General features: G+C 36.0%; 1 protein-coding gene across 1 annotated transcript; it reads right to left on the reverse strand.

Moving 5' to 3' along the window:
- Window positions 1-3,967: 3,967 nt before the first annotated feature.
- On the reverse strand, window positions 3,968-26,840 carry LOC121428004. Its single transcript, XM_041624578.1, has 2 exons — window positions 26,765-26,840; window positions 3,968-6,828 (listed from the first exon to the last, which is right to left on the reverse strand). Exon 2 carries the CDS (start codon window positions 6,478-6,480, stop codon window positions 4,297-4,299), a length of 2,184 nt encoding a protein of 727 aa, XP_041480512.1. The 5' UTR covers window positions 6,481-6,828; window positions 26,765-26,840; the 3' UTR covers window positions 3,968-4,296.
- Between the last annotated feature and the right edge of the window lie 55 nt (window positions 26,841-26,895).

The raw sequence follows: 26,895 nt of genomic DNA on the forward strand, positions 1-26,895 counted from the left end.
GCTTGGAGGGTGGGCACACAATCAGAAGTTGTTTACCAACAAGTTTCTTATATGCCTCACAATATTTTGGTATTGACAAGTGTTTTGCCCATGGCTACTTAACAAGGGGTGGGATGAAATAGATGATAGGATGGGGGAAAAGGGAGGAAAAAACTTTAAAATCTGATACCCCTTTCATAAACCCAATTACTATGAATTAGGCGGCTAATAGCAGCATAATTTGGTCGTAAAATTGGAGGAGGACAAGAGTTATCCGCATTACTCTGATGCTGCTACTATCCGCATAATAGCGGCATCGGGATAAGATTTAGAGTTTATGAACGCATTTCCAAATAATGCGGATAATTGCCATGGTGCGGTCACAAGGTCACCCTTTTCCAACACAACCGCATCGGAGGGGGCGTGTCCAGTTGTCATGGCGATTATCCGCCTTTTTCAGGACGCGGGCGCTCGTAAAAATAATGCGGCTTATTTTCGGAGTTTATGAACGCAATTTTTATTGAATTATCCGCATTACTCTTAGGCGGCTAATTGGAGGATAGGTTTATGAAAAGGGTATTACAAAGATGAAAATCAGAAAGCAAAGGAGATAAGAGAGCAGTGAAACAGATGCAGCGGGGAGGAGAAAAGATAAAGGAGACAGGGAAGTTTCGAGATATGTCAAAGAGGAATTAGGGAAAGGATAGAAAATGAGAGGGATAAGAGATAGAGAGAGGAGCAAAGAAGGGAGAGAAAAAAAAGATAAAAGAGAAAGAGAGAGAGAAAGGTAGATAGCAAGCTGTTGTAGTCCATTCCTGAGAAACCAAAGACCTGGGGAGTGTTTCACAAAGATTTAAGTATGACTTAATTCGCACTTAAATGCCGACGCGTACAAGATATTCAACACGCGATCTTATTGATAGATACGCATTAATGTGCATCCTCTTGAGACAATTTGACCAATGTGGTCAAGCCTTTCATATCGTACGCAACCCGGTATTTAAGTGCGACTCTAAGTCATACTTAAATCTTTGTGAAACACCCCCCTGATCAATAACAATGCAATCTTGTTGACCATTAATATAGGCCTACCTTGGGTAACCTACATTTTGGTCAAAGACATTAACTCAGTAAAGAAAGGCAATAGCCCTGTCTCTAAAATGTAAAGGTCTACCTTCCCTAATTTAATAATCTAGGCAGAAAAAGAGCAAAGTGGGTCAAGAAAGACTCGGCCAGCTTTCAAAGAAAAACATCAAAAGCATTAAGAACAAGAAGCAATAGTAGACATACCAGCACAGTCCTCCTATTTGCTCTAATTATAATGATTTTCATTGTTTTAATCATGGTGAATTAGTAGGAACAATGATTTCCATTTAAAAAAGTGGTATTTTCTGTTTCTGAAAACCTGCAATTTTGTTTCAATCTACAATGGAAATCCAATTTTGATTGAAAATGTACACAGCAAATTACAAATTCTCTTATGCAAAGATTATTTCAATTGATTTTCGCATGAACAGTAAAGAACTAAACAGATTTTCCAGTCTGACATTTCAGCAAACATATAACTGTCCCTGAATGACATCTCTTGAAAACATTTGATGCTAGGGTTTATACTGTATATTAGGTTCCAATAATGATATCACTAGTGCATGGTAAACTTTAAGAATGTTTTTTTATATCAACCTTAGAGTACACATTAGTAATTGTAGAAACATGATCACAATAACTGTCAGGCTGTGTGTAGGTTAAAGTTAATGATTTATCATAACATATATGTATATTCATGTATGTTGGGGACCACTTTTCATACATACAATTCTTTTTTCGAGACTGTGTAAATATGTTATCTTGTTTTGTTTGTCTTTTTGATGGTTAAATATTTATTTTTGAATTAACATTAAATTCCACTTTTGAATCAACACTAGTACATCAATTAATCAAACTGTACTCATTCTAAACTATCACAACATAAGCTTCATGTCCATTCTAACTCTACTGGGTGCGCACTGATGTGTACATGGGACGAATAGTGTAGTACTTAGCTCAGAACCATAATCAATATCTTCACAAAACAGGGTACAAGCTTTCACAACGGACAGGCATAACCGGACAATAAAAAGTGTGAAGTTACATGTGTAATCCTTTAATGGTATGGTTCTATGGCTCCCTTTACTCCTCTCTATAAATATTTAAGAGAAGGAAAGAAAGCAAGGATGACCATCAATCAATAAGTGATATTGGGAGAGCTTCGATTGCTTGGACGGGCCATTCTTGAGATTCCTTCCAGCCCTGTGTCTGACCAACAGATGGCAGCATTCATGTTTTTCTACTAAATTTATCAAGTTTATTGAGAAAATTAAACAGTGTTCATCGTGCAATGGTTAATAATATAATAGGAAGAAATTTCAGCTGGGGCAATATAATATCCAAGTCCTTTGGAAGCGCATAGAGACATTATTCATAACTGTGATATGCGCTATACAAGAACTGTTTATTATTATTATTAAATTCACCTTTGTATTTTTACTCAATTGAATATCATGTTTGAAGCATAAAAACTTAGATGACAGGACACTGTGGATGTCAATTAAATCTGACAAAACTAAACTCTGTTACTGTTTTCAACAAACAATATATCCAGTATTATCTATATCCCATTACAAGTCACCTGTATTTATTAAAGGCACTTAAGAATAAAAAAGTCCTGAATAAATGTTTGTGAAAAGTGAATAGGCTAAAATGTGTTTCAATATAAGTGGTAAAATAGGCCTCTCTACTGACAATGTAGAAGTCAACCTAAAACTTAAAAATCCTAAATCATGAAATTTAATATGAGTAGCAATCAATGAAAATGATTATCAAAAAGAAAATAGATCAATCTAAATGACCCCTTTACCTAGGGAATAACATTAAGACCAGGGCCCTGTAACACAAAGGTTAGCAATTAATCATTAATTTTAAAGAATTCTGATTGGTTCCTAGTCGGTCTACTAAGCAAAATGCGCATTGCTAACCCTTTTTTTAATCACAAACCTTTAGGCATTATGGTTCCCACTACTCTTGATTATATATAAGAAGTCAATTTCCATCAACTTGCCCAACTGCCTCCTTAAACTTATTGATGCATGAAGGAAACTGACAAAATTAGTAGACCTGGAAGCTCAACTGCTCATTCAGCATTCTTCCAGTAATTGTGGTAAGGTAAGGTGTCAAGGAGCACTGAATCATATATATATTCATAATGAAGTCATAATATAATATTATATGCTTTCTATGTCCTATCCTTAGTACAACACATTTCTGTTACTTCAATGAAAGTGATCAACATCAAAATAAAATCCCTTTAAGAAACTCATTCCCTCATGAACAAATGTTTGTATGGAAGCGGCAAACAATCAAATCATGACATTTGACGTCCTTTCCAAACCAACAGTTTTTGTTCATGGAAAACATAGCAGGATACATGGTCACATCAGATTCCAACACGTTCATTTCCCATTCTACAGAATATGTTCTGATAAAGCAGACAGATGATTCACTAATAACCTACATTGAACAAGAGAGGGAGCTACAGAAGTTTTCTGAAACTCCAAATAGATTGATAATTGTAACATTCCTGTAAACATCAAAAGAGATTCATACATGAATTTGTGATTGAGATATTGAGTAGGGATTGCATAATTGAAGAGATATGAAAGAGTTGGTAACACGCAGTATACGAAATGTAGCATGAGCATGAGATCCTGGTTGAAAATGACAAGACACTCATTTAACATATCAATTTGAAGTGAAAGCTGTGACGATGTCACTGTAAAAATTTTACTGGCTCAAGTCACAATTAACCAAATTTCATTAAATGGACATTAAAGATAACCTTTTTGGGTGGTTTTTGTAATGATTATTTTTTAAAAAGTTGCAATGGACAAAACAGATCATTTCAAGTACCTAACAAGTTATTCAAAAGAAGAACTTTTTTTTTTGGGGGGGGGAGCTAAATACATTTTTCACTAGGAACTTTTCCAGAGTGTTTATTTTAAAGTAGAGAATATGACTTAGAAAAGAGAAAAAACAAGTTTGCTATTTTAATTTTCTCATTAGGAAAACAAAGACACAAATATTTAATTCTTTTTATTCATTTTCCCCACTCTTTGATGTCAAGAACATTGGCTTAAAAGGAGGACAATGCAAACGATTTGAAGGTCACAAAATAAAGTTTCATGTGGACATTAACCCATTTCCTACTGGAACCGGGTGGTCCCTTACAAAACCTATGGGAATTACAGAATTTTTCAGTAGTCAACAGGTTAAAAAAGAGACTTACTTGGCACATTTGAAGCATCTCTTGTGAATGATGTCTTCTGTTGGCATGGCAACCTCATCTCCTCTCTCAACCTTTAAATCACACACCTTACAGTTACCCATAGGAAGTAGCATACATGACTCACTCTTGCTTCTTCTCCGCAACACTTTCCCTTGCTTGTTCTGTATCGACTCCCGTGACAGCATCCGACGCAATCCCGAAAACGGTTTCTTACTGGTTGGCGCTGTGAGGGCGCTAATATCATCCTCCTCCGCAATAACAGAGGAGCGTTTCTCCCTTTTGTCACAGCTGTATGGGTTAATTTCTGAATGAGAACGTTGCTTTGGTATTTTCACTTTGCCATGGTCCTTCTTACGAGGCTTTGGGTATTTTTCATTTTTGCGGATGAAGAAATCTGGCTGCAAGATGCTAGATTTGTTTTGAGGTAATGCACGGTAAGAGGCAGGTAGTGTACTAGATTTTGGTTTCCCACCGTTGAATGTCGTTTGAGGGACATCAATATCAGTATCATCTTTGAAAAGACTAGATCCAATATTCCGAGGCAACGTGCCTGATTTTGGTCGCTGCTCTTCCGGCTCTTCAAAAACATCATCCAAGGAACATGCATCAACTCGTCCCTCGCTGCGAGTCCGTGTAGGACGGCGAAGTCGCTTGAACCAAGGTGACGACTTCCCAACGGAGTCCGGGGATTGACCCGGACGGCCATTGACGATGTCGTCATCGAAGAAGGTGAGGGAAAGATCAAAACTGACTTGTTTTCGGAGTAAAGGAGCACTCCTGCACTCGGCATTGGTCCCACGCATGGTGTACGGTGCTCTTTCTATGCTCATCACATCATTTCTGCTATCCACTGAAGAGCTATCGCATGTCTCACTATCAGTTGTATGCTCCATGGCCTCAAATACCCCAATCTCACCCCCCTCCTCTTCATCATGGTACATTCCATTCATTCCACTCTCTGTAGTACAAATCAAATTATCCCTAGATGATACCATTCTCCCTCCTGGGGGTGCATTATCCAGTCTGTCTTCTTGCGAGAGGGCACCCTGCTGTGCCACCTGTACTTTCCCCCTCTCCAAATTGCACTTGGTTTTCAGCGAATGAGAATCTAGTACTTTGCTTGGAATAGCGCCGTTTGGGGGAACGAAATCCTCGCGCCTGGTCCAGATATCTTCTATTTCAGGATTGTTAGTTGATGAGTTGACATGGATGGTGTGCCCCCTCCTGACCTTCAAGTCTGTTCCTGCAATTAACTGAGAGCAGTTCTCATTAAGGGCCATACCATCTGGTGTTGTGAGATTCATTTCAGTCAGGTTGGAATTATCACCCTGCATCGCTCTTCGCGTTGAACCCGACTCTTCCGATTCCAGCGGTATATCAACGACGATCAATCGGGGTGGGTCCCCTAGCTTTGGTTCTGATTGCGCATGGTTCAGACTATTTGTGCCATGCACGTTGTCATTTATAGAGTTTACTTGCTCACTGTATGACATACAACGTGATGAGGCAAGTCTTCTATTTGGGTGAGGGCTTGAATGCCTTTGCCGATTAATAGCATTACAGCTTCCACCAACTGCAGCGTTCTGGACGTCAGTGGTAAATCCGGTATTATTGCTACGACTGCGATTGAGATTCTGAGTACCATTATCATCTACAAAACATGAAAGCATCGCTGGCTCACTAATCTGACGGAATATTCTCTTTTCTTGCACAAACTCCTGAGAATTGCTTGAGCGTTCTAATGTAGGAGTAAGAGTCAGCATCCTCCGTCCGGACCCGAGGTTTGGTGCGCTAGGACGCCCTCGTTGTTGAAGATGAGCATTACTGAATCGCGAAGCATTGCTGGTGTAACTGAACGAGCGTCCATACTGCTGAGGTGTCTGATGGCCTCTGTTAATAATTGCTTGGTGCTTGTTGCGATGCGTTAAATCTGCCAGGCAGCGTGCCATGGTTTCCCCGGCAACCGCCTCCTCAAAGCTCATCAAGCGAGGGCGTTGCTTAGGTTCCAAAACAGCTTTACTCAATGACAGCGACTCTCCAACCTTACCCTCACCATGATTACCAAACTTATTCTCATTTATTTTAGTTTCTTTGCTTCCTGCTCCATCTCCTTCATTAATATGTCTCCCATTTGGAATCATCATTTTCTCTTTGCTATCTTCTCTCTCAAGTTCCTCCATGGTTACCAAGCGTTGCTATGTCCCTGGTAACAATCCCTTGCGATGATTAAGATCCAAGCCTCTTGTAATTACTCATCAACTAATTTGAAGTTGAGGAGGAGTGGAAGACAAACACCAGCAGATCATTTCTGAAGATTTCAAACCGGAGGATAAACACGCCTGCTCTTGAAATCAGAATCTGCAGTTCATCTCGGTTTGGTTGTCCCCCCTTTCTTGGCTGGACCTTGACAAGGACAGCATAAAACTCTTCACGCTCATCACAGATGTTTTAATCATGACTGAAGGAAGGACAATACAGCCTCAATCATCGTCTATTCATGCACAATATGGTCCTCACGGCTGAGCAATCTGTAGTAAGGGATACAGAGGTAGGGAAAACAGAGAAGGGGGGGGGGGGGGAGAAGTTTGAGAATAAGAGAAACAAAGAGAGGGAGGAAGACAGAGAGAGAGAGAGGAAGAAGAAAATAGAGGAATAATTCATGTGAAGATAGATGGGAGGGAAATAGAAAGACAGGGAGAAAGAGAAGGAATGTGGACAAGATGAAGATGGAAAGAGAAACAGTAAAAGAGAGAGGTAGAGAAATAGAGAGTGGAAGAAAAGGGTAGAAATATAAAGGGAAAAAATCAGGGGAGAATGAGAGGGGGCAAAGAAACATGAGTATGGAGAAGAGGAGAGCCCGAGGGGTTAGAGAAAAGGGAGAGATGGAAGAGAAGATTCACCCAAAGAAAGACAGGAGGGCAATACATGTAGGAAGACAGGGAGGAAGCAGAGATGTAAGGAAGGAATGAGGAAAAGGAGAGAGAGAAAAAAAAAGATATATTATAAATGACTATTACCTTAAGTATTTGTCACACAAGAAGGTGAGGAAATTATATACCAACCGATGAGAGCAAGGAGGTAGTATCTCTCTCTTGAATTGACTAGAATTAATGACCTTCTTGCTCTCAGCGAATGATACATGATGCTCATCCCTGTTGTCTTAAAACTGTCAATGGTAAAACATTCATGATGACCGGATCACATTGCAAAGATTAATTCACAATGCCAGAGGGATTTATAGAATGAGTAATGACACCATTTGTTCAAATGGGAAGAATTTAAAGAGCTATTACAGCCTGATATCTGCCAAGCAAGGGCCAGATCAAGGTGGAGAGGAGGGGGTATAGCTGATCTTGCCCTGATCCCCTTTTCTATGACTAGTCATCAAATTTAGTACCATAAGATGCTCAATAAAATTCCTATTAAAGAATGATTAGATTAGATTTTGCAAGACATTTTTCAATTTGACAAAAATATCAATTTTTCATTTCTATTCACGGCCTCTCTGATCAATATTCAAATTTGAGTAGATTATTCATAGAGTGTTGCAATATGGTGGGATATGATTGGATAAGAGCAGGTTTGCCAAATTTAACATCTATTAATCATCACAGGGTTTCAAAAAGATGGAATAATCTCTTTAAAAAGAGCAAGGATGCAGTAACCCTTGAAATGTACATGGCATCTGTCAGGCTTAATAGGAACAGCTTCATTGATGTATCAAATTGCATGCCAATTAACGTTCATTGATAGATTAAATGAACACGCGTCTTATCGTCAATGTCTTTAATGTGAAATGCTTAACCCAATTCAATGGTCATTTGATATAGTGCCTTTTCCTTTTGGTAACAAAGCGCTGTATTCATGTTACTTCATATTTGGCCCACTTAAAGGCAGCAGGACTTCATAGAAATACATGACAGTGTATGACTATTTATTCTAAGCAATACTTTCACTGATATTTTTAAAGTGTCTCATGTAACACTATTAATATGAAATGATTAATGCCACATGAATTCATAGAAACTTGTCACAATATATGAGCAATCTATTTAAGTATCTCTTTTTATTTTTCTCCTAATACTAGTTTAAAATTCATGTCGTATTTAATGCATTTAATTACCGGAAGTGAAAATTGTGTAATAAAGGATGTATTCATAGAATCAGATATTTTACAATTCTATGAAGCCATTCAAATCTTTATGCTTAAGCTACTAATCTAAAACAAATATTCAACTTTTCACTATTCACAACCACTCTGGGTTTAATTAAATCCTTGAAATTAAGAGTGTAGCCCTCTGAGGCTTGAAAGTTATATTGCTAATTTTCAACTAGGAATGAAAGAAATTATTCAACTTGTATTCAGTACAAGAGTAGAATTCAACAAAGTAGCGTTCAAAAAACGGAAGTCGTCTCCAAGATCAACAGTGGATGACCTTTCATAAACCAATAGTGACAGTACTCCTTCAACTTGACGACATTTACTCTTTAATTCCCCAGGGTTGAAGAATGGATACTATGACCAAGCAATCTTTCCTTTCGTATCGCTCACATCGCCCCTTAATCATATTTTAAAGACCGCCCCTGACCGATGATACGGGGGCAGTTTTCCTTGAACTACAAAACCACTCCACACACAGTAAACAAAATAATCAAATTATCACATTACAACCATTTCAAAAAGAATCCCCACACTTCTGAATCCAGAATCAAATTCCCAAAGGAAAATGTTCCAGCAGGTGCCTCGCTGAGCTGGGCCAGGAAATCAGATGGTTTACAGGTTACCATGGCAACCGTCACCAAGGAGAGTAGGGAGTTACAGGCCGAGCTAGCTACACCCATTATTTAATTTGATTGCTGGTGCCGACAGATGGTAGTTAAATAGATTAGTAGAGTCTTACACAGTATAGAATAGCAATGCCTGATCCATTGGGGAATAGGATTCAAGTGCGTTTGTAAAACGAGATTCTAATCTTCTATCTTTCCAATGAGAACACCCTTTTGGCTTAAAGGTTACAGCTGTTAAACCTCTATGAAGATCTTGGATAAAGCTTTGGAAATGTCATGTACGAATATCACAAAAATGACATTAATATTTGTATCTAACCAGTCCAAGGTGTCTGAATATAGATTTATATATTTCTAAGTTTTCAAGAGAGCTGAAAAACCTGGCACCAGTTTAATTACCAACAGCAACATCATTAAAGAAGTTCATGGTGACATGAATAATAAAGTTTGCCACAAAACATAGACATGAATTCATTTTTCAAAATTTCCATTTAAAATGAGTCCCTACAATTATTTTTTTGAACATTTGTAATAATATTTTAAAGTACTATTTTCAGCTAAATTGGTGTTTTATAATGTGTAGCCTTCTTATAGTCACATTTGATGTTAGGCTTCTTACCTTTAATATATTTAGAATCGTTGTACCATTGTTGCATATTAATTGAGTTTCTTATATACATATGTTTTCTTGTACAAACTTAATTCCTGAAGATGATATCGATTAGAGTTTGAAATTTTGGACTCCAACAACATAACTCTACTCAGAATTTTCTTTCTGTCATTTTTCTAATACTTCATGATACTGTATTAATGAATATTGTCTTGCCGATCTATCAATAAGATGAGAAGTTACATAATACTTCCAGTTTCAACCCAAAACATCACCCGTTGAAACTTCTCTGAATCCTGTAACATCAGCCTCTTGTATAGGTAATTCATCACTTCTCGCCTGCAAATTTTATGAATCATGACATAATGTGAGTCACTCAGGGAGGATCGAAACCAAAGTAAAATGTTCCTTTTATTATCCTTTTGAAGTTCATGTTGCCTTTCCTTTTACAGCAAGAGGAAATGTTTGGTTGAAACCTTAGAAGTTCAATGAACCAACTATTGGCAAACAATTGTGTCAAGGAAAAAGGAAGCACAGTGGTGTAGCGGTTCTGACTCTCGCCTTGTATTCTAATCAGAGGGTCATGTGTTCGAATCCCACCATGGTCTAGCGCCCTTTGGCAAGGCATCAATCCACACTTTGCCACTCTCACCCAGGCGCTAATTGGGTACCAGTAGGAAACAACCGTCATTGTGGTTGGTTTAGCAAGTTTGCCCCTAGCAGGCTGCTTGGAATGCTATGAATCCAGTGACCGGGTAATAATGTGAACAACTTTGAACAGTCGTAGATTGATAAAGCACTATATAGATGCCAATTACTATCATTATCCATGTATTTTGCATTTTGAAAGATATTCATGATTTCATTTAAATGTTTGTCATCTTTATTCCTCTTTAATCACTCACAGGGTAGAGGGTGGGGGCATGGGGACACAAAATGACCCATTTTCATTTCTTTTTCTCTTTCTCCCTTTTTTTTTGGGGGGGTGTATATTTTCTAATCTGGATAGCCTGACTGTCCCACATAGATTCACTCAAAATGCCCTTTCACACCAAATTTCCCTAAATCATCCAACAAACCACTGCGAAATGTGATATAATACTAACTTAAAAAACATATTTATTGAAAAGTACAATGAAAGTGGTCTTAGTTTTAAGTCATCAAGAGACTGAATTGGCATGTGTTATGATTCTATTTGAAACTTGAACTAGTCTTCATTTGAGACCCACTCATTGATTGCATGGTCAATCAAGGTCTGATTTTGCAGACTAATCCCATTTAGGTGCTTCACCTGCCTGTTCAAAACCAACTATAACAAATTGGTTTCTATTTTATTATCTCCATCATACAAAGACAGGATATAGATGGTGTGGATCGATTCAAGTACTCAGTATAAAACAAATTACAGTAGGTGGTTTCAAACCGCCTCGATCACAAGAATCCCCGTTAAATTACGAGAACATTCTTAGGCTAAAAAATACCCATTAATTATTCCTGCATTCACACCGCCCCGAAACATACCCTTTGGAGTAAGTTCCTGAAGTTACGAGCATGCGCAGTATGGTCTGATAAGCAGGCAAGGCGCAAGATTCAAAATCACTAGCCCAGCAGCCACCCACAGCTCCCGTGCTCAACAACGCCCAACAACGACACGCTGGGCTAAAAGTTCCCGTAAATTGCTTTCACATTGCCAAAATACCTGCGACCTTGGAAAAATCCCCGCGAAAGTTCTCGTACCTACAAGTACCTACTATTTAGCGGGTATTTTCTTTCGGGGAAATTACGCGTAGTTTGCTTTCACATTACCAAAATACCTGGTATTTTCTTATCGGGGTAAATTTCCCGATCAGAGAATACCTGGAACTGACAAACTTCGAGGCGGTCTGAAACCACCTAGTGTCTCCTAACAATTATGCAAACACATAGGCCCAGTTACATGAAAGTTATGGTAACAACCTTAGTAACAGTGTTTAACAACCAATCAGAATCAAAGATTTAATAGAAGATACCATAGGATGGATTATACCATTAAATTTGTATAATGACTAAAGAACTTCACAAATTGTAAATACTTCTTTTCAAATCAACTTTGTCTAATTAAAAAAAAATGTCAAAAGTAAATTTGTATCCAATACTGTACTGTCATAGCAAGTGACTTATTTTACAATGTGTGCTTTCAGAAAGGGATGCTACATTAGATCAAATGACAACAAATTTGCTTCCAATTAATTGAATGGCCCAATTTCATTAGCTTCTTACAGTGGCCTACAAAAAAAAACATACCAAAGAAAATAAAATACTTTACTTTCTAAACTAAAAAATCAACTTCTTTCACAATGACTAAAGGGTACACACATTCTAATTCTTTTTGGGTGTGTTTATGCTTCCACTGCGAGGACAGAATCAGCGATTTCAAATGTTGATTCAAAACGCCGATTGAAAACATGGTTCTGGGAGTGCTGTTTATGCTTAACTTTTTAGAGCAAATCATGATCGCCAGCTGGCTTCGCATCGTATAGCGAAGATAAATTGGGCGGGCCTTTTTTCCTAAGTTTTTTTTCCGATTGTTGTTATTACGTAGAGATAACATGGAGCAATACGACTGTATTTGCCCTCGGATTTTCATCTCACCGGAAGCATTTACAAAATGACGTCATTTAAACATGTTTACGATCGTGGTTCTGTTTATTTATTCCCCAGAAAGCCTGATTCTGGTCAAACGACGTTTACAAACGCACCTTTTTGTGAGTTTACAATCGGCGTTTTGAAACAGCGTTTAAATGAAAGCATGGACGCAACCGTGTTTTGGACTAATAACGTTTGGAAACACTGATTCTGACCTGAAAAGTGGAAGCATAAACACGGCCTTAAATGGTAAATGATCTACGAAATGTCAAAGAAAAGGACTCTATATTTTGTTGAAAAAATAAAATTTCCTATTATTCTCCAACAAAATTAGCAATTTACTAGGACATCTCATCAAAGTGATTGATGAATAGGTAATTTAAAGAAGAAGTTCATCCTGATGAAAGGTTCATTGTAAAAATAGCAGGAAAATAATCAATAATATTGGTGAATGTTTGAGGAAAGTCTGTCAAAGATTAAAAAGATTTAAAGAGTTTGTGACACCATATGCAAGCAGCTTCCCGATATCGTGAAGGGAAATAAATCAGTGTAATGTCACGTTCTCAAAAATTTGAAGGTTTTTTTTATTGTACCTTCAATATAACAACAGATAAATTATTCACACCAGCTCCAAATATAAACTAATTTTTGGTCAACATGAACCACTGAAAAATTAAAATGCATTTTATATTGCATAATATCTGGGGTAACTGCTTCACATCACAAATTGTTACAATTCAAATAACTTTCTTAATCTTTGATGGCTTTCCCTGAATCCTTCACTAATACATTTAATTAGTTTTTTCTGGCATTTATTACTTGCATTATTATCAACTCAATTATTATCAACAATATTTAACAAATTTAATACTTAATGGATGTCACTTCATTATTTATTTACTTGAGAGAAATGTAGAGCATTGTTATTGATTGTTTGAGTTTATTTCTTGATTGTGTATTTACTTGCATTTATTTTGAAAATATTTGACTCAATCAAAAGCCTCTGGAGGGCTAAAAAAAGTTTGGAAAAAAAATGTATCAACTCATCAGTAATCAATACAGCCTTTTTTATTATTTTTTTTTAATTACAACTTGGCAATGTAAATGACCTCAATCACAGATCAAGCTTGTCTATCTGCCACTGTCTTTACCAACCATTCAACTCATCAAAACAAAAGTAATTTATTCCCGAGATCCGTCCCGATTCTCGCCAGACCTTGCGGCTCACACCTATCTTTCCTCCTCCGTGTTCTCTTATCCTGTAACATAACACCAACGCATTAATGTTCTGTCGTTGAACCACCCAATGGATTTATCGAATTATATTTGGAAACAAAAACTTGGCTTCCAGTCTAGACGACATGACATATAATCCTTTTCAAATGATATATTTCCACTCGATAAACAAACTTGATTATTTTAGTGATATAATGCATGAGACAGGTTGTGAATGTGGTCTGGAGCTCTTGTGAAAAAAGGAAAGACAAAATAAAATGAGATTTATTTTCAAAAGGCGGCAAGATATCTACAAATGCTAATGTGGTATTTGATAAGAATTTGATGAAAAATTATAATTTTCTGGACTTTGATCCATAAAGTTTAGGGTTCACATCTGCACTGGGATCAGCGATGACCTTTGGCAATGCATATATCTACATTTGCCACTCCCAATCCAAGTGTGGAAAATGGGTACCTGGTATCAAGGAATTCTTGAATATTCATGCACCAGATCTGGGTAGCCATGCTAAAGCCAGGTTCATGTATGCACTTAAAAGAAACAATGTCTAAGTATGTTGTTTATCATTATAATCATCATCATTGAATAGGCATGAATTTACCCACATGAATTAGTTTAACATTCACAGGAAGTAACTGTATTCAAATGGAGGATGTGTCTGATTTGACTTATAAAAGCTTTATTAACCCTAAATCTCCCGGGGTATTTTGATTCTTATTATTCCGGGGGGGGGGGGCATTATGGCCACCTCCTTAAGATCTCGGCCGCAATTGCGCGATCACAACGAAAATTTGCATGATGGTAGAGAATGACATAATCCACGCAGTTGCATGGGTAGATTTCCCTTAATTCATATACTTTTATTTTATATGAATTATGCTAATTTATTCATGAAATCATACGTTTTGCTCTGATTCACTAAATAAAGCTCCTATAAATTGTATAATGCTACTTTTTGGATAAAAATATTCTATATAGCATTCCTAACAATTGTGAATGAAAAAAATTCTGTCATATTTCATTGTTTTTTTAATTTCTTATGCATTTCTCTGTTTTTTACTTTTTGTTTTTTATTGTTTTTTCGATGAAATTCTGATCATAAACAAGGCAAAACTAATTAAGTTTAATCAGTAAAATAAGGAATAATGATACATTTATGAATTTTGGCTAAATACACAATTTGCATTGGATTTGTACATGAAATCACGTTTTTGAGCAATTTTGGGTCTGACATGCACTTACATAATGTTGCATAATGTCGTAACCGCATACCCGGGCGTCACAAATTTAGTCTCAAAATTTGCGCGAGACTTAAAAGTAAAAAGTCAGCGAGCAGCGAGGTCAAATAAATTGGCGCAGTAGAAATTTTTTTGCTATAATTTAAAAAGTACTTAGCATGTTATAAACAACCATCTCTTCAGCAAAAAATGGTCCACTTTGTGCTGCACTCAACCCAGGTGAGGTTAATTATGCTGCATTTATTGTAGAACATTTAGAGACTTCCCATAAAGAGGTGTAATAATAACAGTATATTTACCCGCTATATTAGGTGTGAAGTATTATATAGGCAAGAGGAATTATCATTATCATGTAAAATAAAATAAAAAAAAAACAATATGCTGCAAAATCCACTAAGCTTCAGAATATGACAGGGTTATGGTTTGAATAAACCCAAGGCTATTGACTCCAAGCAAATGATTTAGCAAAAGTCAAAAGTAAGATACTGATCAGTTTCTCTGAATCCTTCTGCTTCTTCAAATCCCCCTGATGACTTCACTCAAAAATAATTATCATGAAGACCAAGAAAACACAACTAACCTACTTATCCTACAGTGTATATTCATTCCTAAATATCAAGCAATTCTTATTTATGTTCTGGGAACACATTCTTAGTGTAGACGAATATAAAGAATAGAACATAACATTTTAATACACGGAATATGTTTCGAGGTGTCGCACCTCATCCTCAGCCTGAAAATTATTAACAGAGTCATTGATATTTATACAGTTGGGATGTCAAGTGAAAATTTTAAGAAATGTAGTTACACAGGATTACAAGGTGTGAATTCAAATTCAAATGGAATGAAGTAAAAAAATTTTTACAAGTCTATGGAGTCATCAGATAGGGGTGGGTTAAATTAAATGGATAACATTATTTGGTAATTGTACACCTGTTGGTTTAGTTGAGGTTGTTTCAATTTGATGAAAAGCCCTTTTTTTATTTTTAGTTGAAAATCTGTTTGAGCAGTATCGAGAATTTTGAAACAGTGGGTATTGCATTCTAACAAGCATTGGGATGACGATTTGCAAGTGTCTCCAGACATGGGAGTTCTTGTCCTTGTCCTAAAAATAAAAGAAGGGCTTTTCATCAAATGGAAACAACCTCAACTAAACCAACAGGTGTACAATTACCAAATAATGTTATCCACTTAATTTAACCCACCCCTATCTGATGACTCCATAGACTTGTAAATTTTTTTTACTTCATTCCATTTGAATTTGAATTCACACCTTGTAATCCTGTGTAACTACATTCTTGAAAATTTTTACTTGACATCCTAACTGTATAAATATCAATGACTCTGTTAATAATTTTCAGGCTGAGGATGAGGTGCGACACCTCGAAACATGTTCCGTTTATTAAAATGTTATGTTCTATTCTTTATATTTGTCTTCAATTTAGTATCGTGTCGTTCTTTTGGAAGTAACATTCTTAGTGTATTCTCCTGCAAATTATGAGCTTGGAACAGGGATATCTGAATGGAGGGGGGGCGAGGTCTTTCCAGAACCATGTGCAAAACAAATAAAATTATCCTCTGGGTGTGATTTTTTTGCATGGCCTGCATCTCCCCGCTTTAAAACTCGCCATGTGAGTGCAGAAATGCCCTTATGCAATGCGCTTACATGTGATGCGAAGGGCGTGTTTATGCGCATGCCATGCACGAAAGTGTGGTGTTAAGGGCGTTCTTGCACCATGGTCACTGTGGAACAAACATTCTAGACAATTATCAAGATTTGTTCAGAATTATTATCAACCCAAGAATGAAACTCTTTCAAGCTACCCAAGTCAAGGTCTGCATGTACTTCAAACATAATATATTCAACATCTAATTAGAATAAGCATGACAAATAAACTGAGAACATGTCATCATGAATATGCAGTAGGTGAGCTGATGATGTCATTTCCCCCTTTCTTCTTAACTCAACTTTCCATCTTTATGTAATATACAATCATAATTATTTCATATTTTCAAACATGAGCATATAACAGGTCTCCCTTGTAACAAAATAATTAGTAGCAATGATTGATTGCATTACATGTTAAAACAGTATTAAATCTTACTTTTACATTCGTGAAGAACAAAATTGGAATAAACCCCATTTCATAATAGATCAAAGAATAAATATGGGAGATGATACCACCAACTCACTTTTTTCATATTCATGAAGACATGCATAAAACATTTTCACAGAAATAATGCAAAACTTACAAATGTATTTCAACTTTGTTATTCCTCATCCAATTTTGATGGAATTTTCAGTATTTTGGGTTTTTTTTAACTTTACTTTCTGTTCAAATGATATCATTTTCAGCCTGGAGTGCTCCTTAATTTTTAACTGTCATAACTTTCTTAATTTTAAATCTGATTTTAATGAAATTTTCAGCATTACACTACTATGATTTTTCTCTATTCAAATAAATATTTTTCTGGGGTGGACTTGACCTTTAAAGTATGTTTGAGAGGAATAGAGAGTTTGCCAACCCACTATGACTGGGCGGTTTAAAACCACTCCCTTAAGACGACACCTGCCAAAACTCTAAACTTCATCCTTCGTTCAGGGGATATCTATCACAGACCTTACCCTTAACCCATGGGTCACTGAATTCTCTAATACTCAACGACTTTATAGAGGATCACACTCTTCCAGAAGGAAACAGGTTAACAGTGTGTTAAAATGAGAACTCTTCATTTAATCTTGACTGTTTAATCTAAACCTCTCAAAATGGGGATGGTAATGATCATGCTTTATACTTTTTTTTCTCATGGTATCAAATGAAATATAGGCCTTCTGCAAAGTGATAGCCAAGTTGGCAGAGTGTTTCATACAAAGTGTCTGATAGAAAATACATTTTTTTACATGAAGGATTTTCTAAGTTAGCTTGCTTTATCAGGCCAACCTCATATTTTATTTCAAATCCCTCTTTCTTCTTTCATTCTTTCACTATAAATGTCTTAATCTGAGTTAAGTTTAAGGTAAATCGTGGTTTTAAATTCCCCTTTTTCTTTCATTTTTTCTCTAAAAATTCTGAGTAAAATACTATGATAAACAATTCTGTTTCAAATGTCGCTTTTTTTCTTTCACAATATCACTAAAAAAGTTGGGAGTTGAGTCAGTTTTAGGATAAATTATTCCATTCAAAAATCCTTTGTTCAGTATCAATTTAAAAATCTTACCCCATAACTTTTTTCTTTTATTTCTTGTTTTTTTTTTTACTTTTGTATAATTAAACTTCTTCCTGAATATGTTGAATTCCATCGAAATGATCAGTTGCTTAATTATTTTATCTGAATAAATAACAAGATATACCCTTAGAAATTTTTGTCTCAAAGTTTCATTTAAATCGAGTGTAGATCATGCCTTCGATACTTCAAATATAAAATTTCATATTCAAAGCGAAAAAGGAGGCCTAATATTTTTGTTTGTTTTCGTGTTAACTTTGAAAGTGAATTCTAAAGTAGGACTATGAGTCAATTTCCTTGCCCAATGGTCATTTCATCCTGTCTGTCTGTCCACTCTAATGTCCAAGAATACCTGGTGTAGATAGATACTTGGCTGACCAGTAGGTACACCTGAGGCTAGCCAACAAGTTACCATAGAAACCAAACAGACATTGAGTAACAAAACTAATTCTTTACTTATTAAGACAGCTAAAGTCAGTCTGCTTTGCCATCCATGGTAGTCATGGTGAGACTAAATTACTAAAGACCATTTAAAATACATTTTTAGTTCTTAATAATAATAATGTTTTATTTACCCAGGGTAGCCACTTCAGTTAGAAAACTGCTCTATCAGCAGGTCCTGCATAACATAATGTTATTATTACCCTTCTCCAATCTAAATGCTAAGCAACTAGCAAGAAGGCAGAAGGTCCCATTTTTTTGCCAGGGATCAAATCCACAACCTCCCGTTCATGAGGCAGGCGCTCTAGTACTATGGAAGCAGGAGACCGTCAAAAACACGGATATACGTCGTGTCGTAATTAAATTTACTACACGACGTAAATAATTACGTAGTGTAGTAATTCGAATTACTACACGACGCAATTGCAAATTACTGCCCAACGATTTAATGTCATGACGTTAAATGAATTAGTGTCGCTACATCAAATAATTAAGGTCGTGTCGAATTACTACACGACGTAAATAATTACGTAGTGTAGTAATTCCAATTACTACACTACCTAAAGAATTACATCGTGTAGTAAATAATTACTACAAGACCTAACTCCGAATTACTGCTCAACGATCTAACGTCATGACGTTAAATGAATTAGTGTAGTGACGTTAAATCAACCAATGAGACCGTTCGTTATATGAGCGCGATGCGAAGAGCTGAGACTACAGAGTAGCACAGGAACGTACCGGCAGGAAGTAAGTTGGATGTTCGATATTCAAACTGTGGAGTTGGTTTGATATTCAGGTTCGATATTCAAACGCCTGTGAAGCTGGACCAATTTTTTTTTTGGGGTCTGAAATGTCAATTTTGTTTCCGCTGTTTTCGCAACAATTCTATAATTATATACCTATCCTCTTCATGATTACAAAAAGTGCTTAGAACGTCCAGATATCATTCCCGGATATCAAAGCTCTTTGGCTCGTGATATATCATTTTCATGGACCAATTAATGCAAATCTCCAGTCCTTAACAGGTCCCTTTTCAAGTCATTAGAGACTATAAAATTAGCTTGTGCTCCATGCTGTTTTTAAAAAAATTGTGTGTCACCCTCCCCCGACCCCAAAATGTTATTTTGTCTCCTCCTAGGTTAAAAACCCTGGTGCTATCATGGGCGTCATTGCCACGGACCCGATCCGCATAGCACTGCCTCCACCCCCCAAAAAAAAAATGTTCTACAACCGAGAACAAAAGGAATTAATAAAAGGAAAGAAAGGAAAGAAAGAAATGCATACCATGTCAAAATCAATCTCAAATTAAAGGTGTTTTTTTTCGCTGGCTCGAGACTTATTATTAAGCAAATTTTTGCTGCATGCACCATTGTGTGCCCCCTGTTTTTGTTCTTATCACGCATTGAGCTTGGGGGTTCGCCCTATTGCTCGGGGCACAATCATAAAACATCCTGTTCATACAATGATACGACCCCTCCGTTCTCCCTTCTCTTTCTTTCCCGTTCCCCCTCCTTTTCTTTCCAATCTCCCCTTTTCGCTTCTCTCTCTTCTATTAGGTATTCTCTCTTCCTTGTTTTTTTTACTCTATCCACTGGCGGCACCAAGAGATTAGTCAGGACCGTGGTTCCCCATGCTCGAAATATTCCGTTTTGTTAATTTTAGCCCCCTATGTGCATGCGCCGGGTAAACGAGTCAAGTTCTACAAGTAAGGATAGGTGGTTACCCCGGATTGGCCGTCGGGATATTCCTGGGGGCCCCTTGGAAAAAAAAATAAATGAACAAAATGCGATAAATAGCCCTTTATTCCTTAAATTTTTTTTAACTTGAGCCCCCTAAATGTGCATGCGCTGGGTCAAGCTGGTGCTTATCTTGTTGCCCGAGTCGAGTTCTACAAGTTAGGATACGTGTTACTCCGGCTAGGCCGTCGGAGTATCCCAGGGCCCCTCGAAAAAAAATGTCCTCGTACTTGGGCAAGCCAGTGTTGTTATGGTTGCTCGAGACGTGCTGCACCTGTAAAACCCCTAAGCTTTCAAAACCCCTGAATATTTGAATATTGAATATTGGTCCAGCTTCACAGGCGTTTGAACATCGAACCTGAATATCAAACCAACTTCACAGTTTGAATATCGAACATCCAACTAACTTCCTGCCGGTACGTTCCTGTACAATACTCTGTAGTCTCAGCTCTTCGCATTGCGCTCATATAATTAATGGTCTCATTGGTTGATTTAACGTCACTACACTAATTCATTTGACGTCATGACATTAAATCGTTGGGCAGTAATTCGGAGTTAGGTCTTGTAGTAATTATTTACTACACGATGTAATTCTTTAGGTAGTGTAGTAATTGGAATTACTACACTACGTAATTATTTGATGTAGCGACACTAATTCATTTAAAGTCATGACATTAAATCGTTGGGCAGTAATTCGGAATTGCGTCGTGTAGTAATTCGAATTACTACACTACGTAATTATTTACGTCGTGTAGTAATTCGAATTGCTACACGACGTAATTATTTACGTCGTGTAGTAAATTGAATTGCGACACGACGTATATCCGTGATTTGACGGTCTCCTGCTTCCATACTAGTACCACTCATGCGTTTCATGGATAAAGCTTTCTTTTTTTCTTACAGACTCAGACCAAAGCTGAAAATAAAATTAACAGATTGGAAATATAAGTTCAAATTACCAGGTTTTGACAATAGGCATATGAAGCTTCTTTATGGCTCATTTTCTCTCCATCTATAACTCCTTCAAATTATCTGTCTATCTCTCTCTCTATCTTTCTCTTCTCTCTCTCTCTTCTTTTCTTTCCATCTACCTATTTATTTCTCGTTTACTTCCATCCATCTCTATTTCTCACATCACCTGAGGCTAATTACCCCCCCTTATCACATTCTTTGTTTGTTCCAGAATCTTTCTCCTCACCGACTTATGATATATATCTAAATGTATTCTCATAATGATCCTATCCAGAAATAAAACATTTTTTTCATTTCAAAACAAAAACAAGAAAAAGCATTTCCTGTGATTCTCCAATGAAACCGAGCAAACCTGAAAAAACTTCACATGCTTTGACGGCCAAAAAACATACCTGCATTGATCGACAAGAAGCGTGATAAATGTATTTGGACCTCCAGCAATGGTTTGCCAAACAGTTGCTAATGGATGAAGAATGAATAGAAAACATTGGACTATGCAATGCAAACTGTTATTGAAGCCTTGAAATTCATGAAAACAAAGGAGAGCCTTGGTCTAAAAGCATTTAGCAACATGAATATTGTCCTCTTTACAAGGTAGCCTGGGTAAGTCTCGTCTGCTGTGCAGACCCTTCACTGAAGTTAAAGGTCTGTATGTGCAGCCTATAATGCCTTGTGTACAGAAGTCGAAAACAGCAAGGTTTTGTGTTAGTCTTTACATGGAGACCCAACCATCAAAGTTTCAATCAGGGTCTGTGCCTGCAGACTAAGGTTAGTCTGGTTTGGTAATTTTATATTTCATAGCGATATACCTCCCTTCTTCATTGACTGCAGCATATAGGTGAAAATCAGAAATAAACTGACAACTTCTGATAATAATAAGAAGAAATTCTAAAGAAATTAAGAGGCAAACTAATACATGATAAGCTCCATCATGCAAACCTTTCTTCTTAAAAAAAAATCAAACCAATAAAATTTATAATAAGAATGCAGAACCATGACATATTCTTCATTCTGAATTGAGTTCCTTTCATCTATCTAACAGCATGCCAGTAACTTACATCTTCCATTATATCAAAAATTTATAAAGCACCTCAATAAATAGTTCTTGATTAATGTCCATGTCATTTCCTTTAAAATGTCAGGTTTATCACGAAGCAAATATAGCCTGGAGAGGAAGAATCATTGATCATCCAAAAGCTAAATTCAAAATATTCTGCAGGGGAAAAGGTCAACAGGCGATCACTTTTTAAAAATTAAAAACGCTGAGAGACCTCAAGAATGTGAAGGATTGATGAAACAGGGGGAGTGTTTCATGAAAATATATCTTGTCAATGATTTACGCTGAAAACTGTGATAAGCTACTGAAATCCTTGTATCTGATTGGCTGAGGTATTCTGTGTCAGTCAGAACTGCTCCCAGAATGCACCATTGGGGGTTTCCCCATTTTCAGCAATTAAACTTGATATTTTTCAACTCAAATAAATCAAGCAATCATCAACGACAGTAACTTGGGGGTAAAAAATATCTTATTTCATTTGGATTGATTTCCTAGGTGTTGTTTCATCTTTCTACTACCTACTCAATATTGATTTTGGTAGTGTCACACAAACTGTAAGCAAATATTTGTTCCTAAAATGAAAATAAAGTTGGGTCACGTGTATTAATTTTACCATAAACATAATTTTGATAAATTATTGGATGTGCAATATAATTATATTGGATGATCATTTTTTATGTATCCGAGCAAAATACTGATGATGGTTGAAATAAATGAATTGAAAAAATAAAAAAGTTCATACTAGAGTTATATATGAACGGGTTGATCATGTTTTTTTCAATTTTTAATGAAGAGAATATTCTCATAAACTGCACTAAAATTTTTTTTAATGGTTTTCAGGGGGGATTTTCCGGGTTAAATAGATAATTTGTTTCAATGCAAAGAATAGTTCCAATATTTTATTTTTTATTTTTATTCTCAATTATCAATGTAAATTCATCACGTAGATATTTGATATACAAGTATGTACTTTTTCAGCTATCGATTCTTTGTAAATATTTAAGACTTTTTGTATACAAAGCTCTCTCTGTCTCTATATTGTTGAATTTCTTTAAAAAGGGACATTTTGAACACTTCTTACGAATTTAGTGATTGTACACAAAAATTCCTGCAAAATTGTAAATTACATCCATAAAAAATAAGATTTTGTTTATAACATCAATACCATAAATATTTATGGACATACACATATATATAATGCTATAATGAAGTAGAGCAGAGACAGATACTTTTGGGTAGTTATCAAAACTTAAAAGGGGCTTTAAACCTCTGAAAAACTTCTATAAATTAAAGATATAAATTGTAACCCCAGACCTCCTCCTCTCCCATGGTGGATGCCATAGGCGACAAGAGCATGTGTTGCCAATTTGCGGCATGTGTGTGCTGAGTGACCTGCATTCCTAAGGATCTGTGATATTATTGACCGATATGCCTCATTTCACTGTCTAAGCACCTCATTATTTCAGAAACCGATGATAGAAAGTATTTGATATCTTTGACAAGATGGATTATTAAAAATCTAGTTAGGCTTTATTGAAAGGCCATGACCTCTACACACTGATCCCAAAACAATGAAGTATATTTCATTATATTTATATATCAAACAAACCATTTTGAACTCTGTGAAATATCTCACAAATCTCCTTTCGATTTTGATAAAACATTAAAAAAACATTTAATTCAAAGTTTCCCCAACATGACTCAGACTGATGGAATGCAATGTTTCTTTCTGATAGAAAGGAAAACAAGTGGAATGCCTCTGGCCGTCTCACCTGCATCACGCGGTTCAATATAGCAGCAGTGTTGACTTTGAATACTACTCTAACTCGCACAAGATGTTCAGTGATACATGGTTACTCTTATGTCCACTTTTTATGAACTAGACCAATAAACTTACAGAGATATGATGGTTATTCAACAAAAAAACCCAACATGGCCAAAGTTCATTGACCTTACATGACCTTTGACCTTGATCATGTGACCTGAAACTCGAACAGGATGTTCAGTGATACTTGATTACTCTTATGTACAAGTTTCATGAATCAGATCCATAAACTTTCAAAGTTATGATGGTAATTCAACAGATACACCCAATTCGGCCAAAGTTCATTGACCTTTGACCTTGGTCATGTGACCTGAAACGCACACAAGATGTTCAGTGATACTTGATTACTCTAATGTCCAAGTTTAATGAACTAGACCAATAAACTTTCAAAGTTATGATGGTAATTCAACAGATACCCCCGATTCGGCCAAAGTTCATTGACCCTAAATGACCTTTGACCTTAATCATGAGACCTAAGACTTGCACAAAATTTTCAGTGATGCTTGATTACTATTATGTCCAAGTTTCACGAATCAGATCCATAAACTTTCAAAGTTATGATGGGAATTCAACAGATATCCCCAATTCGGCCAAAGTTCATTGACCCTAAATGACCTTTGACCTTGGTCATGTGACATGAAACTCATGCAGGATGTTCAGTGATACTTGATTAACCTTATGTCCAAGTTTCATGAACTAGGTCCACATATTTTCTAAGTTATGATGACATTTCAAAAACTTAACCTCAGGTTAAGATTTTGATGTTGATTCCTCCAACATGGTCTAAGTTCATTGACCCTAAATGACCTTTGACCTCGGTCATGTGACATGAAACTCTAATAGGATGTTTAGTAATACTTGATTAACCTTAAGGCCAAGTTTTATTAACTAGGTCCATATACTTTCTAAGTTATAACGTCATTTCAAAAACTTAACCTCAGGTTAAGATTTGATGTTGACGCCGCCGCCGTCGGAAAAGCGGCGCCTATAGTCTCACTTTGCTTCGCAGGTGAGACAAAAATCTGCTGTATAATGTATTTATAATCAATTTAATGAGCCTAAATCTTGGAATTTCATCTTTTTCAAGCAATCTGCTTATGATAACAATTCTTCTCCAGCTACTTGTAAATGTATTATGGTAGTCAGACCTATCAATCTTCTACAACAACAAAAAAGTATTCTTAGAAGGAAAAAAAGTATTTTTTGACAAAAAAGAGTATTTTTAAAATTTATCTCAATGTAACAATCACCAGCCTGTTGTAGTGAGAGAGATGAAAAATCAAGTGAAATGACTTTACTTGAAAAACTGATAATTCACCCTTTTAAACATTTGCTCGTAGGCAAGAATTTACTTGTTCTTTTCATGCAACAAGTTACCAGGCCCTACAGTGATTTTTACTGGTCTGGGACTGAAGGACCGGCACTAGTGTCACACGCTTTGTATGATACATACTCCATGATTGGAAATTTTTCAAAAATAACAAATCATGCAAAAAAAAGTATTGGTGTGTTGATAGCAAAAAAGAGGGACAAATACTCTAAAAGAGGAACAGTTGGCATGTCTGGGTAGTGGATCATTTTTTGTGTGTTTTTAAAAGGATGCTCTTGGCTGAAAATAATGATTTAAGCAAGATAAAGAAAAATCAGAAAAACAAAACCCTGAAACTTTTATCAAAGTTGGACAACAAATTACAAAGTTATGGCAATTTTTAAATTTGCATTTTTCCAGTGAAACAGTTCGAGGAATGTCTTCATGAATATTCAATGAGCAAATTGATATCATATCCCCATTTCTTCTATTGTATCTTATTATATGAAATTTTTTTTTATGATAACATGCGGGCATGCAAGGATCCGATGACCGGGGTAATAATATGTCTGTAAAGCGCTTAGAGAATTTGTTCCAATGTATCAAGCGCTATATAAAAGCGGAATATTATTATAAACTGGGTTTATTCAAAATAATTTCTACCAAGAACCAAACAATTTGGATTGATTAAGTCCATTAAATGTTCATTGCTGCAACTTATTTCATTATAAAAGAGACACATTATTCACACATGTTATGAAAAATGAAATAATTATAATTCCATATAATAACATAAGAAAAAGGAAAGTGGGGATGTGCATTATCAGCCCACCTAATGAATATTCATGACGACGTGCATATAACTATTTTCACAAAATAATGCTTAAATTTGGAATTCAATAACTTTGTTATTTGTAATCTGATTTTGATAAAATTTTCAGCATTTTGTTCTGTAACTTTTACTCTATTTATTTAGATATAAATATTTTCAGCAGAGTACCCCTTTAATTATATTTTTGTACACTTTATTTATGATTCATGCCTAAAACAATAAATAACATTATGTTTGTTAATGTTATGTTATGAAAGATGTTTTAATCGAATAACAGGAATGTATGCAGAAGAGAACAATAAATCAAATCATATCAAAAGTATTAAAACAGATAAGTATACATGTTGATAATTTTGATTGAAGGATTTGCAACAGTGAGCCTAATGGCTATGAGGTTGGCCAACAATTTTGATCAAGGATTGGGCAAAGGTTTGGACAAATTGTTGATCAACCAACTATTATGCTACATTTAACCAGTAAATAATATAAAATAATTTGTTCAAGAAATAAACAAAAAGGAATTCCCAATTGGAGCAGAAAGTGTGAAAATTGATTATTTAACCAACCTTTATCATGTAGTTGTCGATGTTGTGCCTTCCAAGAATAGCTACTTGTTGTTACACGGCAAATCAGGATCACCCTCTGAAAAGAGATTTTTTAAAAAAGAATTGATTGTAAAGTTAGTACTATCTCCATG

Source organism: Lytechinus variegatus, chromosome 14 (genome assembly GCF_018143015.1).
Source record: "Lytechinus variegatus isolate NC3 chromosome 14, Lvar_3.0, whole genome shotgun sequence".
Classification (NCBI taxonomy): Eukaryota; Metazoa; Echinodermata; class Echinoidea; order Temnopleuroida; family Toxopneustidae; genus Lytechinus; species Lytechinus variegatus.

Excerpts from the sequence above, each read along its gene's own strand:
- LOC121428004 (XM_041624578.1), bottom strand. The coding sequence starts at position 6,480 with ATGGAGGAACTTGAGAGAGAAGATAGCAAAGAGAAAATGATGATTCCA.